Genomic DNA, 13843 nt, shown 5'->3' on the forward strand with positions numbered 1-13843 from the left:
CCACTCATTTAAATTGGTAAAACTAAGAAATTTAACTCCTATAACTATGCTCACTACAATTAAGCTATTTTCATCTTTAATTCCTTTATGTCAGCCTAACAGAACAATCATATTCAAGTGGTGAGTTTTACTTTTTTATTCCTTTTTTTATCTTCTTTTTTGCAATACGTTTATATAAGGAGGTGGGTTGTAAGTGTTCCGGAAAATTTACCTGGATTAGTTTCAAGGCAGTTTGTTGACAGTTAGACAAGAAATAATCATGTTGTGTTATAGTTAGTATTTAGTTGATTACTGAATCTTTATTAGGCCTACTTAAATATTTTCAGACGCCAAAATGTAACGGGTTTTTGGTCGTGTTTTTACTTTCTTACCCTGAGTAGCTTAGGTGGCAGAACCTCATCGCAGAATAGATTTTTTGAACCTGGTCTTGCTTGTACTACTTTTCGGAATATAACAAATGATATCGGTATGGCGTAATCGTTGAAGGTATTTCATGACTGTTAAAATATTTCATGACTGTTAAAATTGAATGAGTTGGGGTTGAGTGTGTAAATACAGAGGATTGCTCAGTTAGTTTGTTTGTTTATAAAGTATTATTTTATTTAGGATTAAGATTGAACACGCCTTTGAGTTTGCATATGTGTAATACAGTTTCGACTTTTCCCAGGTCTCAGCAAAGCCAAGTGGTTCATCGAAATTTTTGTTAATTATATGGCCCATGGGCCAAAAAGGTTGATAATCACTGTTCTAAGCTATAGGCCGTACATTTTTAATGGTCCTTTAGTTGTACTTTTTGCATTTATATGTTATTTTTAAATTATTTCTGTAATATTAAAAGGATTAAATAAATTATTAAAAAATGTTAATAAAATGAAGTTGTTTTATTTTTAATGGCGAGTCTAATCTTTAAACATCCATGCAACTTGTAAACATAAAAATATACTTTCTGTGTTCGGTGCTAAATATATTAACTTAATTTTTTGTTTGGCGTTTTTCGTATTTGGTGAAAGTCGAGCAAGTTAGTTTCGAAACTTAAAATATTTTTTCATGATTTTCTAGGGAATAAATTACAATATTGGTCTTCTTAGAGACAGCAGTAACTTTACCATTCGTCGTAAAAGTCGACTATCGTCAAAAATGGACCCTGAAGGTAAATGCACGTTTACGTTTTCTAATGTAGAAAAACTTTTAGCAGTAAGCTATATATAAAATTACAGTTCTTTAACGCCGTTCCGTAAAGTTTTTAAAATTTAGCAAAATTATTTCAAGTTATGATCGATTAAAAATGCATACAAATCGTTTACAAAATTATAAAAAAGTCAGCTTTTTAAAATTGCCATTCAGTTAAAATTTAGTTAAAAAATTTAGTTTTGATATGTGTTCAAAGACATTTTAACTGTATTATGTCTTTATTAGAGCAATATACGGTATACATAAGCTTGCGAAATTAACTATACCCAGGCCTTATAATTTATTGCATTAGAGACAGATCGCGCTTCGTTTTTGCATTATAGTTGTTTATTTCTGATTAGGACAAATGTATTGAACAGTATTTGCTGTCTTTTTTCGCTTGTAATTTGCAATTATCCCATTTCCTATTTCGAATACTAGGACTTTCTTAATTTTCTGCAATTATTTTTACATTGTATTTCAACTGTCTTCACAACATTTTACTAAAATAACCAACTTGTTTTCTTTTGGCATCTTATAGTTTTCTCTTTTTAAAATAACAAAAAAATTAACTAAGCATTTTCAGGAGTTTTGATTAAACCGGAAAAAATAAATGATTTGTGCTCAACCGGTAATCAGTAAAACATCTAACTGGTGCATTACTTCAAACAACAATATGCTGTTTAAACCATTTTATTTCTAATGAATCAAAATTTGGTCAGCATTTAATTTTGTAGGTCAACATTTCTTATTTTTTTGGGTCAAAACAATCGCTCCAGGGATTATAATAGTTTTGGTGATAATACAACTTATAAACAGTGCTACACCTTAGTTTCAATGAATTGAAGCCGCTTATTTAAGCATTAATACTCTTCTTAGTTTTAAGTCTAGCACAAAAAGTGAAGAATATCCAATTGGTTTCCAGCCATAAAACCGAAAGTAGAACAACATAAACGTCGGAATAAAACACAGTTTGGAATACCCAAAAGAGGACTAACACGTATAATGCGGAAGACGATCCAAAACTGTCGGAATATGACCTAAATTGCCAGAATAAGGCCTATACACCATTTCTAAACCATACCTTCCAACCCTATGCTCATTAGCCTACAAACTGCGGCCAAAACAGCGAACGGGGCCAAAACAAACTGGGGCAAACAAATCGCGGCCAAAACAGCGGTGTTACAACCACGTTAAACCTAGGGCACCCAAACGACGACACCAAAACGGTCGATGTCAGACCGAAAAAGTTTGTCCATTTAGGCCTTATTCCAATGCTTTAAGGCCGTGGTCGGCAAACGCCGGTCCGCGAACCGGTGCCGGTCCGCGAGGAGTTGGTTACCGGTCCGTAGCAGGGTTGTAAGATAAAAATTTTGTTGAAAAACGAACTTAAATATCCTTATTTTGAGAAGCTGGTAAGAATACAGGAATTGGTAATGATGTGATACCAGTGTAATTTAAGAAAAAACGTAAAATCCTAAAAGTTTTATTGAAATGAGCCGCGGGCTGCGTTAAGCTAAATTGTTTGGATGGCCGGATGCCGCTCGCGGGTTTCAGTAAGTTCATAAATTCTTAGATGTGAGCATCTCTTTGCGGCAATAAATTTCCTTTCCTGAACTTTTGGTGTTTTTTCAAGGCCAGTCCGCGACAAAATTTTAGTTTTAAACCGGTCCGCAGTGCAAAAAAGGTTGCCGACCCCTGCTTTAAGGCTTAGTCAGACACGTTAAGGTCTTATTCAGACGATTTTAGATGTTATTCAAACGTAAATATTACTCCGTATTTTCCTTTTTATAGGGTTGCTCAATACTATGGTTTTAAACGTTAGCCTGCTCTATATATTGTTGCTTTGTAGGTCTTATTGTGTGTTTCAATCCATATCCATATGCAGCGTAAAATCTCAATGGGTATTTATTAAACCGGAAAATAAAAATGATATTGAACGAACTGCAACATTACTTAAAAAAACTGAAAGGTATTAATGATATTTTTTCGATTGTAAAGAAAACTTTGCCTTTCAGTAATTAAAAAGACTGTTTTGTATACTTGCCTATACCCCCAAGGCTTTGATGCAAAATTACAAGAGTGATTTTAGTACTTTTTTTTTGAGGCATAAAGTTTGCCAATCTCTGGTTGCATATTCCCTTTCATAAAGCCAAAATCCCCCTTTTAAATGACTAAATAGAGTATATTAACTTTCTTTTAATGAGACTGTATTTCTTTTAAAATGCTTACACTCACGGTTGTTAGCTCAGAACATTTTATATCATTTTAGCAACTTCGCAAATGGATGGAACAACATCATTATTTAGTATTCGACTTGTGTTTTAATTGCGGATATTATATATAATACATTCTGATTTAATAGTCAAATATAGGATAAAAACGTTGAGCAGCCGAATATTATATAGGTCGAAGGTTGTTTTTGCTGAAGTTTTCTTTGGATTTTGCTTTCTTCGGTATGTTTCAGGTCGAATTTTGTTTAGAGTTTTATAGAAAAAGTAAAATTCCGAGAAGATTCATAATCTCGGATATGAAGTAGGGTGGTATGTAAATGTTTTGGGGTATGTCTTCGAAAATCCTAAAATATGTATGACGTCATAATACAAGTTCTTATAGCTCTATACTCCTATCTAGCGGTAGCAGAAAGTCCTCAATAGAATATATCATGATGGCAGTTCTTTAGTATAATTCAGTGGATTTCGTTGGTAATAACAAAAACTGGCTTAAGTCCAAGTTAACGGTTTTAAGAAAAAGCCATTTTAAGTTTTTTTCGTGTGTGTAAAAAAAGTTTTTACACATTTTGTTTGTTGACAAAACAGAATAATTTTAATATATAATATTAGGTGCTATAAACATTAAAGTAGTCGTAGGAGTTAAATCTCTCATTGCCTGTTTAAAGCATTGGAAGAATATTCTATTTTAAAGTAGTACTATATAAAGTTAGGACAGTTTTTTTATAATTGAATCATCCTGTTTTGTACGTTTGGTGAAGAAGTTACGTCACGTTCCAACCGTTCACTAACTAAAAAAAAAGACGAACACAAAATTCCAATAGCTGTAATGAATTGACACATTCAACACTTTTAAGAAACCTTAAGTGGTTCACACTTTTAAGTAACTTAAATCTCGAGAACTGAAGAAGCTAAGGACACTTCTTGTAAAAATCGCGTAACCATTTCTTAAGTAAAAAAATCGGAAAACAACGAACAATTTTACCCTAATTTCTTAAAATATTAAAAAGCTGGTTGAAGATTATACCAAGCTCGTCTATCTAAATCAGTGGTTATTACCCTTTTCCCAGCGCCCATTTTAGACATTTCCGTAGTCTGGTGCCCCAAATACAAAAGGGCTGAACTATAGAGCAGTGGTTCATCCCAACCTTTTGGTTTTTGCAACCCCTTTTTCAGTGTTCGACAACCAACGCGACCCACCGATTTTGATGTTAGGTCGAAGACCGCATGGTTTACTGAAGCAAATGCCATAAAAACAATTGTTAGTCTGTCGGTTACCAGGTTGTTCCTTCGACTGCTAAACTTATTGCTGATTTTTATTTCTAATTTTTCGTTTATAAAATGGTACACGACACCACAGTCTCTTGGGAACCACTGATTCACGTGTTAAATCGAACAATGTTTTTTAAACAAAAATGTATTTAGATGAAACTTGAATTGGACAGGACAAAAAAATGTCAGTGTTTTTTAAACTTTCTTAGCTTGCTGCAAAGTAAAACTAAATCTTTGCGGCACAATTTCTAGAAAACAACAATTTTATAGCTGGAAAACCACCACTAATACATCGCAAGACAATAGGAAAATGGCTTTATATTATCATATAACTGATGTATAGGCCTCCTGAGTCGGGACCGTAATCGGGTTGCTACGGAATGGGTTAATTTTGCCTTAGTCGGAGTCGGGACTCGTATAAGACTATACGTAAGGATACCCGGGTTCTATGTACGCATGCCTATACCAAATTCTAAACCGATATGGCCGCAAGCTGTTAAGGTGAAATAGTAAAAGGTATAATATTTTTCAACCACGATGTGTTGGTGCGGCTGGGTTGCATGATACCCTTATACTTGGTTTGCTATTCCACCCTCTTTTGGTTACGGGGATGGGTGAAATACAGGGCTGTGGTGAAGGAGCCACACACGCTACTTGTCGAGTCGGTTAATTAGGATGGAGTCGGAATCGGGACTTGAGGATCGGATGGACATTGTGCTTTTAAGTCTCACGCTTGCCCGCGTGTCTATTTTATTTTAAAAAAATAACAAAATTTTGCGGAGCATTTTCCAATCTTTTGACGTACACTATAGTGTGCAGCAGCACACAGTTTGAGAATCACTGGTATAAGCGAAAGGCGAACAATATACACAATTAAACACTATCGGGACATATGTTACAAGGCGAATACACCAAGGAACAGCACGTAAACAAAGTTTTGAACCTTCACCACTGCCAAAGACAAAAAAATGCTGCTTCTAATGAATCATTCGTTGCATGACGAAAAACATCTTAATTCTGTTAATTCTGCTAAACTATACCGTGACATGGTTACTAATAACATTACCGGGATCTCCACTTTTTACGGTTAGCTTGATTTTAGGTACCGGTAGTAGGGTTATTCATTTGCTAAAATACTGCACACTTTAATTAATTAATTATTTTAAGTTATATTTTTTAAAGAAAATGAAGACCTTCGGATATCACTTGTGTTTGAAACATCGCAAAGTGGCAAGAAACGTTTGCAGTTAGACATCCAAAATGTAGACGTAGAAGGTATTAAGAGATATCTTCAGAATATGGTGAGTTGGCGAAACCTCGAAAATAAGGCTAAAGAGTTGATACGGAAAGGAGGTCTTGCAGCAATTTCTTACTGTGCCATGTATGTACTTGGTTATGTGCCCGATGCTTTTGAGTATGGTAGCGTTGCTTTTCATATTGACGTTCCGAAATCTGAAGTGCCATCGGAGATCGAAGCTGTGCGGTCTGGAAGGATGACATTCAACATTCAAACTGTTATTGACTTAATGTTCGAAGAAATCAAGGATATATTCCCTAATGGGGAACGTGCGACGATTGCTTCTGTTAGCAGGTAAAGTAAATGTATTTCACTAAAATTTAATACGCATTAAAACTGCTTATGTTTTATTTTGTAGCCCAGTAGTGGAGACTTGGTTAGCAAACCGTGAGTTGTCATTTTACTATATTTATGTTACTTTAGTTTAGGTTTTCAGTTGCCCTAAATGCATGTTATCGCCAATACTTTTGCACAGAAAATATCCAGTAGTATAAACAAGTCCTTATGAAATTATTTACGGAATAAGTTTTTCAAGTCATAAGTTAGCAATTTAATTGGCTTTCAGGTGTAACGTGAAATATATTTTTTTGTTTAACATTGGCAATATTAACTTTTAGCTCTTCCTGATTTAATATATTTTGTATTCCTGGTATATATACAATTAGGTAACACAAAAAACATCTTGCCGGCGGAGACCAGGATGTTGACATAAATCTAACAAACTCACCATGACGGCGAAATGTCTATGCCGAAATTGAAAATACACAATAGGATTAAAAGCCACTCTTTTTAAGCCACTCTTGCAAAAACACAATAAGAGGATAAATTATTTTGGGAATAGTGCAAAACTGTTCGTTGTTCTTGATTTTAATTCGGGTCCTAACAGGGCTGTATTAGTAAAATGAACCACTCATATTATAGGTGCATTCTATGGAACTTGCAACGTGCAAAAAAATAGGATTGTGTTTTTACAATTTTGATCCCTCTATGAAAGGGTGTTTTTGTGTAGGACACGAGCAAGTAAAACCCAGAGCAATATTTGTTTTTTTAACCCTTAAGGCGGCATTCGTTAAACAGTAACTGCAAATGTCTTACAATTTGGACTGCCGACATATCCCAAAACAAATATATAGAATAACTGTATCTTGTTGGTTTTAGTGGAAGGTTTGAAAGTGATGGATGTGGAAAACGGAAAGCTATGTCTTGACGAACGTGTGTTAGACCAGATATTTTCTCCCGATGCTGTTCAGAAATTTCCAGTGGTTATTTTATCTCTTGCCGGTGCTCAGCGAACAGGAAAATCGTTTTTACTGAATCTGCTTACTCGCTATTTTCTATTCCTTTCAGTTGGAAAGGTAAGGTTTTTATTTGACCATAAGGTATGGCAGCATAGGGAGCACATGCGATGAAAAAATCACATCAAGATAAAATAATTTTTTACACTATCCACATCAAAACGGTTTTTAAATTCTACTTTTTGATATTTAAAATGAATAATATGCTGATGGCTAGACGAACAATGATAAATTTTAGTTCTACCTTTGGTACTTTATTAATATTAGGTTGAAGAGTGGTGCGACGGCGCTCATGCCATCAAATCCGTGTTCAAGTTTGGGGGTGGTTCTGAACCGATAACCACAGGAATTCGTATTACAAACAAACCATTGTGGATACCAGGACCAAACAACAGAATGGTCAGTATGGAATTTGCAACACAACTTATCACTAATAACTCGGCTAAGCGACGATTAAACATTTATTTACTCGTCGTTTAATTAATCTGATAAACATGTATACAAACGTTTAAAGTAACATGGGGCTATTTATTTGGGGCAAGTCTAGTTTTCGTAGGAATTTTCTTTGCAAGGAGTTACAGCTTCATTTGACTAGATTTTACCTCATAATAGAATATTAGACAACCGCCATTTACGCAATCAATGCCCTAAGCAAATTTATTTTTCTATTTTTTTATTCTTTCTGGCTTTTATCCTTCTACTTCGATTTGTTTTTAAATTTTTAGAATTTTCTTATTAACTTTGAGTTTTACTTTGGTTAGGTTGCTCTGTTTCTGATGGACACGCAGGGGGTGTTTCATGTCCAAGATGAAGAATCGACAATGAATCAGCTCTTTGCGCTAAATGGACTTCTTAGCAGTTGTGAAACTTTTAACGTTAAAGGATTGGTGGAATTATCCCTTTTTCAAGCATTTCAGGTGCCAAGCATAATTTTAAATTGCCAGAATTAAAATCAAAATTGATATAGTTATTTATGCAGTCAATGTAGAAAAACGAAAACCTTCATCGATTTAATTTGTTTCAGAAATTTGTTGAGTATTCTCGAAAGTTTTCTCTTGACAGAAAGGTAAGAATAACACTACGTAACAGTATTTGAAATTACGTAACACTATTAAAGTCTTATTTTTTATGTCCTTTAGTCATTTCGGGGGAATATTATGTTTGTTTTTGCGTATGATAAACGCTTATTGAGATAATCACACTTTCAGTTTTTTATGATTTAACATGAGTGTTTTACCTATGTATAATCTCAGACTGCTTATTTCAACTCGTTTTGTAATTTCCTGTTAGCTTTAATTGAACACATCGATAACAAAATTAAACTTTTTTTTGCCTTTTTTGTAAAAAAACATGTAAACACCAATCTGTTCTCTAAACCAGAAACAGTTCCATTAGCGGAATATTTTGGTTTCTTCAAAGTTTCCTACGATATTTAAAAAATAGATTTAGATAAAGAAAGTAGATCAAAATAAAGTATATAAAATGAGGTTTTTATTACATGTCAAGTGTCATGCTTTGTTTTCACTAATTCTTTATAAATAGGGTATTTATTTATTTTTTCTAAAGTAAACGATCCTGCGATTCAAGAGACTCGGAAACATATAGGGTAAAAAGCTTCAAAGAGAGTGATAAGATTACAAAAAAACAAAACAAATTTTACACTTTCTTATTCTCTCATCGGATTGTGTAAATTAAACTTTAATTTGCTGAACGATAAGTACATTTGTTACCGGTTCGTCTAAGCCGGTGGTTTCCAAACTGTAGGCCATGGCCCAGTACTAGGCCACCAAGACATTATTAATGGGCCACAGAGCCATCTAGCACATAACCCGTTTACGCAAACACTTATTGCCAGTTAACGATTGATGATAGAAAAACTACTCTAATGAAAGATACTACACTCATATTTGTTCAATAACTGTGATACAGCCCTTCTGAAGCTGCTTTTCGGGTAACGATTATGACTTACGTATAATTAGTACACCGAATGCCATCGCAGACTCATCGAATTTGTCGATGAATCATGTAAGCAAAAAAAACTATTTAAAATTTTGCAAGAAAAATAAACAAAATTTTCAAATTTTGTTATAGTGCATTATTAAAAATCAAATGTTTCCCAACCGAGAAATTAATTACGGGGTGTTCAAGAACATCTGTATCTTTCCAAGCGTTTATATTTTACCCTCAAACTTAGCACGAGCGTTTTTTTTTAAATTGCTGTTGTATATTTTGTTACCGTGTTTTCAATTCGCATTTTAAAGTTGTAAGACATTAATAAAATAAATGTTCTTCTTTAATATTTCGCCATTTCTAAATACGTATAATCTTATTCTCATATTTATGACCGCAAGATAACATTTAAAACATTCGCTTCCCGAATTTCATGCACTGTCATACCTATCTCCAGTTGCGCACCTGTTTAAAATATGACTCAATGAGTAGCAAAGTACCTGAATTTCGAAAAACCTTGCAAATTTGTAAAGTTGCTAATAGCTATAACTTCACCAACCAAGTCCAGTACACCGGATACACCTAAGCGAATATAACATAACTTGTTTTGTGTAGCCGCGAATATTCTTGTTTCGTGATTGGGCAAATAAGAACGAATACGGCTTCGAACACGGAAAAGTGTATTTGAAGAATGAGATAGAAAAAGCTCGGACACATTATCCACAACTTGCTGAAGGCCTTACCGATATATTTGATTCCATGAGAAAGCCCTGCTTGTTAATGCCCGAACCATCAAACAATGTTCGGCATTCTACGAACGATGCTACAATAAACTTAAAAGGTACGTAATAAACGTGTAATGTTTATAAAAGCATAAATGTATTTGTTTATAAAAGCTTGGTCGGTAATCGCATATATTTTGGTAAACAGACTGTGGTGAAGATTTTTTGAAATACACCCAGAAACTGGGAGAAGAACTGCATTCTCTAATAAAGACGATAGGTCCGGATTCGAAAACATCTTCGTTAAAAGTAATTAAAGAGACGTTTTGGGGATTTCAAAGGCATCTTACGGAAAACGAAAATACAGACATACGACGCAGTCTCGAAAGGGTTTGTATAAAAATGTATAAAACTTTTTACAAAAAACGTAAATTTTGAACTATACACAAATTATAATTTTGCAGACAAAATTGGATCTTCAGTTATTACTTTTACACTTAAGCTTGAGGAACAAAGTGCGGTCAGATCTTCAGGTAGGTTAATGTTCAATACTATGAGATTTAGCCATATTTTTGACAATTGTAATATACTGCTGCTGTATGGTGTGCGTATAGACAAGTTAGACTCTGTTTTAATTAAATACTGGCCCTCTGGTATGATTTGTTGCCAATATGGAGCTTCTAAAATGTTTTGGTTCTATGCCGTACTGATGGCTTCCTGCACTGCTAAAGCCTTTACAAGATTTTTCTGCCCCTGTATATATAAGTAATTCATTGACAAACAAAATTCAACTATAAAATGTATTTTATAAACGTGTGTTTATTGCCTAAATGGTTAATCCTGTCCTGGGTTTCATAAAAACTTCGTTGAAGAGGTGCAAATTCGCATTCGGGATTTTAACATGCACAACATTTCAAACGCAAGGAAACGTTGTCCGGTGAGTTGGCTGATGGCTGATATTCACCACTGGTTCGCTTTATATGTCTCATCGATCCTAACCATTAACTCCTAGTACTTTGATCCTTATAGGCACAAATTCAATACAGCATTATATACCAGAAAGGGAAACACACAATAAGACAAAAAAGCGGGAATTCCTAAATCAGAAAGATCTATAAAACCATAGTATTAGGACCAACGACATAATAAAGTCAAATACGCAGTAATATACACGCTACAATAAAAACTTAGTCTTCTGAATAAGACCTAAATCTGTCAAAATACGTCCTAAATTTATCTGAACCTGGCCTCAATGACGGAAATAACACCTGAAATGGTAGGCAGAGGGTATTGGACGATCGGGGGCCATGGGTCTTGCATCTACCGTTTTGGTGTCGACGTTTCGACGCCCTAGTTTGACCGGCGCCGTCGGGCACCGCTGGTTTGGCACCGGATATTTTTACCCTGTTTGGGGTGATTGGTGGGTAATGCGTGGGGTTAAAAATGGGTAAGTGGTTACCATTATTAAGAGTGTTGGTCTGATTCTGGCCATTTAGGTCTTATTCCGGTGGGTTTAGTACTTAGGCCTATTCCTATTTAGACTGTACTACGGCTGTTAGGTAATAGGTATTAGTTCTATTTTGGTCTATTAGGGTATTAGTCCTATTTTTATACGTTTGTTCTCAAAGTGGTTCTCAAACTTTTTATGTTGCGACGCCTCTGGAAAAGTTTTCTGGACTTGCCACGCACCCGAAAATAAAAGTTAATGAGAAAACATATTATTTAAGTTGTTTTATTGATACAACAACAAAAGGCAATGCATATTATTTAATGTGACGTGTGGGCTTGTTTGTTTTTACAAAGTTCATTGAATCTTGGGAGAATTTTTGAAATTGCCACACGCATTTCTCTTTTTGTGTTAATTCGTGATCGATATTTGCTTTTTATCACCGCCAAAGCAGAAAATCCTGCTTCACATAAATACAACGTGGCGAATGGGATAATAATTCATAGTGCACCAAAGCTGGATAATCGGCATTCATTGAAATCCAAAAGTTGACCGATTTCCTGAATTAAACGTCAATGTAGGCTTCTTTTTCTTGTGCAGTAAAAGAAGGTAGTAGGTTGGACAAAAGGGTCACGAATCCATTCGTAGTTCGAAAAAATTTCGGGGAAGTATTTTGAAAATTTCGACTCGAGCTTGGACAAATGTTGCCCAAATATGCTTTGCAAATTTAAAGGCAGCGTCCTACTTTTCTTTTCAAGCAAATTGAAAATTAGAGTATTGAGAGTATCCAGACAGGTTTGCTTTGTTATAAGCTAACTTGAAATTACACAATGTTACTGCTGTATAAAAGGCTATTGTCGCGTAACAATGCATTAATAAACATGCAAGGAATTATCTATTAAACAGCACTTAGAGAACAATTTTATTTATTAAACAGCACTTAAAGAACAAGTTTATCTATTAAACAGCACTTAAAAAACAATTTTAGTCCAACTGATTTTCGAAAAAGTTAATAAACTGAGTTCAGCCACGAAACGGAACTATTCTGCGACGCCCTTGGGAAATTGAAACGACGCACCAGGGCGCCGCGACGCACAGTTTGAGAACCACTGTATTAGGGTATTAGTCCTATTTTGTATACGTTTATAGCTCAAACCGTTTATACCAGTAAAAAGTGTTGTAAACAAGTCATTTTGAAATAACTTAAGACCCAGTCAATTCATTTGAAAATTAACTTAAGTCCAAGGCAAGTCATTTGCAAAAATAACAAGTCAAGTCCCAGTCAAGTCATTATGAGAGAAGTAATCTACGCGATTTTCCCTTTCCTAGTATTAAGTCGACGAGAAGCAAAGAAAATTTAAAATTGAAATATAGGCTTTGTCACAGCAAGGAATTTTATCGATGTATGGTCTAGCATAAATGAGATGCTATAACATGTAGAAGTCTGTATGACGCTTTTTCACAAGGAACTTAAACGAATCGTGAATTAATTTAAACAAATAAATGTTATAATATTGAAAAGTCGAGATGACGCTTCACCTTTTCCACAAGGAAATTTAACGTATATAGTGAAATAATTTTTTGACTTAAATTTAGACGGAAGTGTCAAAAATGGATTATGACGAGAAGATCATAGAAAAACATCTTAAACGTGTTGCCGAAAAAACTCTTTCGATGTTTAAACAAAGTGCAAGAACGTATACTAACGATGAAGTTCTGATCAAAACCCGTTACGTATGTTTGAAGAGAGAAGTGGACCTCGAGGTTATTTGGTTTACTGATGAAAAGAAGGTAGGTTGGCGAATCTAAATGTTATTAGGTTTGGTAGTTTACCTTAAAAAAATATTGCAACCCATTTAAAATGTTAATCTTTAAATATCTATTTTTTGCAGAATAAAAAGTTTTGATCAATATTTAGATTTATTTTATTTAATCCACCGTTTTTTGATGGGCTAGACGTAACAAAAAGAATGTAAATTTCCGTTTTGTTTCAAAAAACCCGCTTCATGTGATCGTCAAAATGGGCCCTAAAAGGCGACCACATAGGTTAAACAGGCCTAGCGCACGAATCTCAGGTGCAGGGCGCGGATCTAGACTTTTTTTAGGAGGGGAGGATATTACAAATTCTGTCAAATATGACGTCATAACGTTATGTCATAACGCGACGTCACATAGTTGCGATAAAAACGCGCCGTCGCAAAGTTACATCTAAACTTATCTCTTCTTAAGAACTTAAGCTACATCTTAAAGACGTAGCCTTAAAAACGCCACACAGTTCGTTTATATTATGTGAAGTTTCACTTTAGACAAGTGTTACTTTTAATCCAAAAGCTGTATTACGAAGGATATTATATATTTACAAAGCGAAAACACCACTGTTATATTGGTTTTGAATTTACGTATAATTAAAATGGGGAAAAAATGTGATTTAGCTGTTTCCATCGAAAATTACCAAACGC

The 13843-nt window shown here is 34.5% G+C and overlaps 1 protein-coding gene across 1 annotated transcript; it reads left to right on the plus strand.

The window, feature by feature from the left end:
* The first annotated feature begins 1063 nt into the window (after positions 1–1063).
* Positions 1064–10375, plus strand: LOC146164887 (atlastin-2-like). The gene is made up of 9 exons (XM_083380868.1): positions 1064–1150; positions 5856–6264; positions 6980–6990; positions 7129–7325; positions 7533–7664; positions 8027–8182; positions 8290–8331; positions 9831–10056; positions 10146–10375. The coding sequence occupies exons 1-9, from the start codon at positions 1138–1140 to the stop codon at positions 10373–10375; spliced, it is 1416 nt and encodes a 471-aa protein (XP_083236994.1). The 5' UTR covers positions 1064–1137.
* Positions 10376–13843: the final 3468 nt, after the last annotated feature.

This window comes from Ascidiella aspersa, chromosome 2 (assembly GCF_963924565.1).
Source record: "Ascidiella aspersa chromosome 2, kaAscAspe10.2, whole genome shotgun sequence".
NCBI lineage: Eukaryota > Metazoa > Chordata > Ascidiacea > Phlebobranchia > Ascidiidae > Ascidiella > Ascidiella aspersa.